We start from the raw sequence: 5,216 nt of genomic DNA, 5'->3' as shown, positions 1-5,216 counted from the left end.
GAAAGGAATTTTATGCTTGTCAATTTGAGCTCGAACTCGAAATGAAGAATGAGTCCCTTATTTTTAATAATAAGTGTTTAAACCAATTTGAAATTTTTACACTTATTTTTTTAATATTTCTTCAGAGTCCACAACTTATTTTATTATACATTTCACTTTGGTCTCCTAAAGATTTCATATTTTTTAGCAAGACCTTTCACAATACAATGTCGTCTTTCCTGACAAAATTTATTTTTTTAATTTTTTTATAGAACTGTTTTGAAATCATTAAAGTTAAATGCTTCTCCAACCCATACCCAGTAATAACACAAGGCTTGGCGTGCTCCACGCTTTACGCCACATATCCGAATTCACTTAATTACTTTATCTAGGATCACACCCACAATTCCCCTCCTACCTTATTGACTATGACCAGCCGTCGCTCAAATCCGCGTGCCATGAAGCTGAAGAGGCAAATTGCCAAGACCAGCACCGAATGCTGCAAAACAAACGCGACGCATACACAGAACGATGGCTTGACGTGCACCGAGCGCAGCAGCAAATAAACACCCGCACAGTAGATGCCGATTATTAGCGTTTTTGTGACACTCAGTAGCAGGGCGTAACGATAAATGCGCGAATACTTCACACGCACTCCAATACTGGCAAAATGTTCATCCAATTCGTTGAACACGTCAATGATGCGCCGCATCTTGCTGCGTTGCGTTAGCGCCGTCGTGTAGATGACAATGCCGGTGACAATGCCCGTGCAAATCTGCAACGTATCACCCACGACGGAGATGTTCGTGCGAAAGAAGTAGCCAACTACGGATTCGGCATTCAGCAGCGAGTTGAGAAAACAAACACCGTAAAGTGTCACATAGGCAACTGTGTTGCAAAAGCCAAAGCAGGATGCGCGTATCTCGCTGGTGCCATTGCGCCGCTTCACAATGCGAAACGGTGTCAGGCCATAAATGTAGGTGAACAGGAAGAGCGGCTGGAGTGTGGCGAAAACTTCTTGTGAAATAAAATATTGGCGCAGACGTGCGATATGAGAGGACATTGATTGAGAGAGGTGGAGGTGATGGCTTTAGTTTGATGTTTTTAGTTATTGATTGATGGTGTTAAAAATTTATATGCAAACTATTTTGGTTACTGGCCAATTATTTTGTCCACGACGCGTTGCAAAATTGATGTTTCCCGGTACCCGTGTCACACAATACTGTTTATGTGAGCTCTTTTACTGCCTGTTGAATGCCAGGATATTTGAATGAATAGAAAAATATTTGTTTTTGCTCTGAGGTAATTCATTACTTGAGCAACCGGAAAGTGGCGTATTTGTCTTGTAATCATAGCTGGCGCAATTAAATGCTATTCAAAGGGTATTAAAATGGAACTCCTGTCTGGTTTGTGCTACCCCAGTCGGTATTAAAAAGTAGCTAGTAAAGATGAAAGCGACAAGGGAAGAAAGAATATTTAGCGTTCTTCGCTAGATGTTTTCATGGAGCTATCTCCCATGAGGGTTGTTATTTGTGGCCTTGGGTATTTATAGTATTGTCAGGTGTTATCTGATGGTTCCATATTTGACTTATTCTACCATAAACGTGTTCAGTATTATACATTTATATAATACGTAATTGACTTTTATATCCTTTATTGGGTGTTTGGAGCAGCTCCTTCGCCTGCTTGTGATCTTCTTCCACAAGTTGAGGGAACAACAGTTTGACGCCGAAATACACTCGGTGGTTTGCCATTTTCTGCCAAGAGGCGACTGCTATTAAAAAAAATTGTTCTATTATTTGGTGTTTTGAATTTTGGTATAATAAAGTACAAGTTGTCGAAATCATCTCTTCAGTGTAAAGTTCTCTCTCGACGAACAAAACGAACACTTTACAAGGCTCTCATCATGCCCGTCCTGTAGTATGGCATAGAAGCTTGGACGATGACATTATCCGATAAGGTATCCTGTGGAGTGTTTGAGAGAATGATTCTACGGAAGAATTTTGGACCTTTGCACGTTGGCGACGGCGAGTATTGTAGACCATGGAACAATGAGCTGTAGAAGCTTTACAATGCGATATACATGGTGCAGCGAATAAATATCCGGCGGCTTAGTTGGCTGGGTTATGTCATTAGAATGGATACAAAGCCGGAGCGCTCCGAAAGTATTCGTTGCGGTTCCAGCTGATGGCTTATTAAGTGAACTGGGCTTGGATGAGCTAATGTGATGAGTGGAGGGTACAAAAAACCACGAGGTCAAGGTGCAAACATAAATTTCAATGCAGGTGTAAGAATGATGTGGCTCAAAAATCGTGTCGCTTTTTGAGAATTTTTCTTTTTTAGCTCTTTTCTTCCATATAAAAAATGTTGAATATTTATTACAGGCTAAATGTAAACTGTATTTAAGTGAGAGAACCTTATAGATCTGCTGTTTTGGAGTATTAAGAATGGAATTTTCAGTAATCATTTTAGTACTAGGTTGTTCAATAAGTTTTGTGGTTCGATAGGAAAAACACAATTTTATGGTTTGAAATACATTTTATTACTCAGTATAGTCTCCCTGAATATCTATACACCAGTTCCAACGATATTCCAATTTATGAATTTCATCACCTAAGTGAGAATCTGAAAGGGATGAAAAACGCTTTCCATGCATGAATTCTTTTAGGTCTGGAAACAGATGGAAGTCGCTAGGAGTTAAATGTAAAAATGCTTTTGTGACACGTTGTATTGTCCCTGTGAAAAAATATTCTTTTTCTTTAACAAACTAGGTATTTTTCACAAATTTGTTCTTTCAACGGCTCTCAAAGCTTACAATAATATTCAGAATTTATTGTTTTGCCCGTTTGTAAGTCATCCACAAACAAAATTCCTTTCGCAACCCAAAAAATTGATGCCACCACCATCCTTGCCGATTTCAGGACTCCTACTCGTTTCGGAGCCGGAGAAGACAGGTTCACACCACTCTTTAGCCTTTTTTTTTTATTTCAGATCATGGTTATACACCCAAGTATCATTCATAGTAATGAATCGATGCACAAAATCTACTTTAACTTTTCGAAAACTCTTTAAATATTGCTGAGGAGTCGCATCCGAATGTCTTTTTGTTCCTTTGTTTGTACTTTAGTCAAAATATTGCTTACACTGCCTAATGAGATATACATATATATATATATATATATATAATTGGCGCGTACACCCTTTTTGGGTGTTTGGCCGAGCTCCTCCTCTTATTTGTGGTGTGCGTCATGATGTTGTTCCACAAATGGAGGGACCTACAGTTTCAAGCCGACTCCGAACGGCAGATATTTTTTCATGACAGAAATACACTCGGAGGTTTGCCATTGCCTGCCGCGAGGCGACCGCTATTAGAAAAATGCCTAATGAGATGCCTTAGGGCTTCTATTAAATCTCTTTCAGTCGCTCGACGACTTTCCAATACAATATCTTGTATTTTTCCTACGATTTCTGATGTTGTTGCTATTTTGGACGTTCTTGAAGTTGTTCGTCTTCAAGGCTTGTACGACCACGTTTAAATTCAGCAACACATATTTCTACTGTACTAATTGATGGCGAAAAGTCCTTATACTCTTTCAATATTCATTCATGAATTTCCTTCACTTTTAAACCTTTCAAAAATAAAAATTTAATCACTGAACTTGATTTTCTTCATTGTAGGAAATACTGTGACACGTCGATACTAAGTGGCTTGTAAACAAAGAATGCGAATAAAACCGCAAATACGTTCATATGAAAAGTGTGCCAATATATGTTACAAAACTATTTATGTTAGAGGCAACGCCTTCTTTGATCGAACCGCAAAACATATGGAACAACCTAGTAGTTTCATTTAACACCTTCATTTCCGCAATAGAACACGTTAGGCAGCTATGTAGGCCCAAGTGGTTAATAGTGGAAACAACGCATTTCGAAGTCGTAAAATAAATACCCGTTATACCACGGTGGTACTACATTTAGAGTCATTCATTCTCTCTTTATTGAGCCATCTCTTAGTATTACTTATCAATCTCATTAGAGTAGGTTAGCCCTGATATCTCCCATAGTGCAAAACAGTTACAAATGGGATACAGAATTATTACTTAAAGTAGAATTGCTTTCCAACTGTTACACATAGGCAAAATCGATCTTCAATATTCGAATATCACTACTACGCATGACCTCCGACTTTCGATTTTCAAATTTCAGTTTGCTTGATCTAATTTCAGCACGAAATGTGAGTATTTTTTTAAAATGCGCATCTTTTACTCATTTCGAACCCCTCACACATGTTTTCGAGATACCTGAATATTCATACGGGAAAGAGTGCATGCTTGCAGCTATCCTCCACTAGTGAATTCAGCACTCGAGGTCCTTTAAAATTTGTTCCAAAATTTCTCGCTACTCACCTTATTCAAAGCCTGTATCTTCAACCTTGTCGAAAGCATTAGAAAGCTGAACAGTGAAATCGTCAAGTTAATGCCAATCGTTTGATTTAGGCTTAGAAATAATAGTGGCCAAGGCGGATAGGCTTCCAAGCGGCTCCAACAGGCTATCGAAACTATTACTGCAACTAAAAGAACACAGCCGGTAGTGCTGAGTAAACAAATCACATGGCGCAGCACTTTCGTGTAGTTCCAGCAGATGCCAATCCTCTTAAAATGTTTATCAATTCGCACAAAATACTCAAGTACCCACAAAAGGTGACGTCTACGTACAATATTCGAGATTAAAACCACGACTGCCGTGGCGCCACTAGCCAAAACTATACACTTTTCACCGCCATTGGTAACATCCGTATTGAGAAAGTATCCTATGTATGTGGTTTTGTAATAAACTATGGAAGTACAGCAGTAAGCGAACGAAGCTAAAAGCAAAAGCGCGATGAAATGTGCCAGTCGTGAGGTTTTCAGTGTTTTTTCGCCGTGCCGGTTTGTAACCACTACATAGGATGCGAGTCCGTGAAGTTGTGTGAAAAAGAAAAGTGGCTGTATGGACTTGTAATACTCGTCGGCGGTGAGCAGGCCTTTATACGTGCGACGAACCGTTGGCATTTTTACTCCGCGTGATTTAATTCCGAACTGATGGCGTAGACTACTTGCAGGCGCATTGGTAGCTTATAATGAAATTATGGAAAATCATTAACCCTTGAGTGGAAAATGTTGTATTAAAGGGTTACTTAAGGTAGTTAAGCGAGTATGTTTTCCGAGAAAGCATGAAAATTCTAACAAAATTTTGCT

At 39.1% G+C, this 5,216-nt stretch overlaps 1 protein-coding gene across 1 annotated transcript; it reads right to left on the bottom strand.

Annotated features, from left to right (window-relative positions):
- Nucleotides 1–373: 373 nt before the first annotated feature.
- Nucleotides 374–1,042, bottom strand: LOC129248865 (putative gustatory receptor 28b). Its single transcript, XM_054888477.1, has one exon. The coding sequence runs from the start codon at nt 1,040–1,042 to the stop codon at nt 374–376; it is 669 nt and encodes a 222-aa protein (XP_054744452.1).
- Between the last annotated feature and the right edge of the window lie 4,174 nt (nt 1,043–5,216).

The sequence above is a fragment of the Anastrepha obliqua genome, chromosome 5 (assembly GCF_027943255.1).
Source record: "Anastrepha obliqua isolate idAnaObli1 chromosome 5, idAnaObli1_1.0, whole genome shotgun sequence".
Taxonomy (NCBI): Eukaryota; Metazoa; Arthropoda; class Insecta; order Diptera; family Tephritidae; genus Anastrepha; species Anastrepha obliqua.
This window is presented reverse-complemented; position numbering and strand designations above follow the sequence as displayed.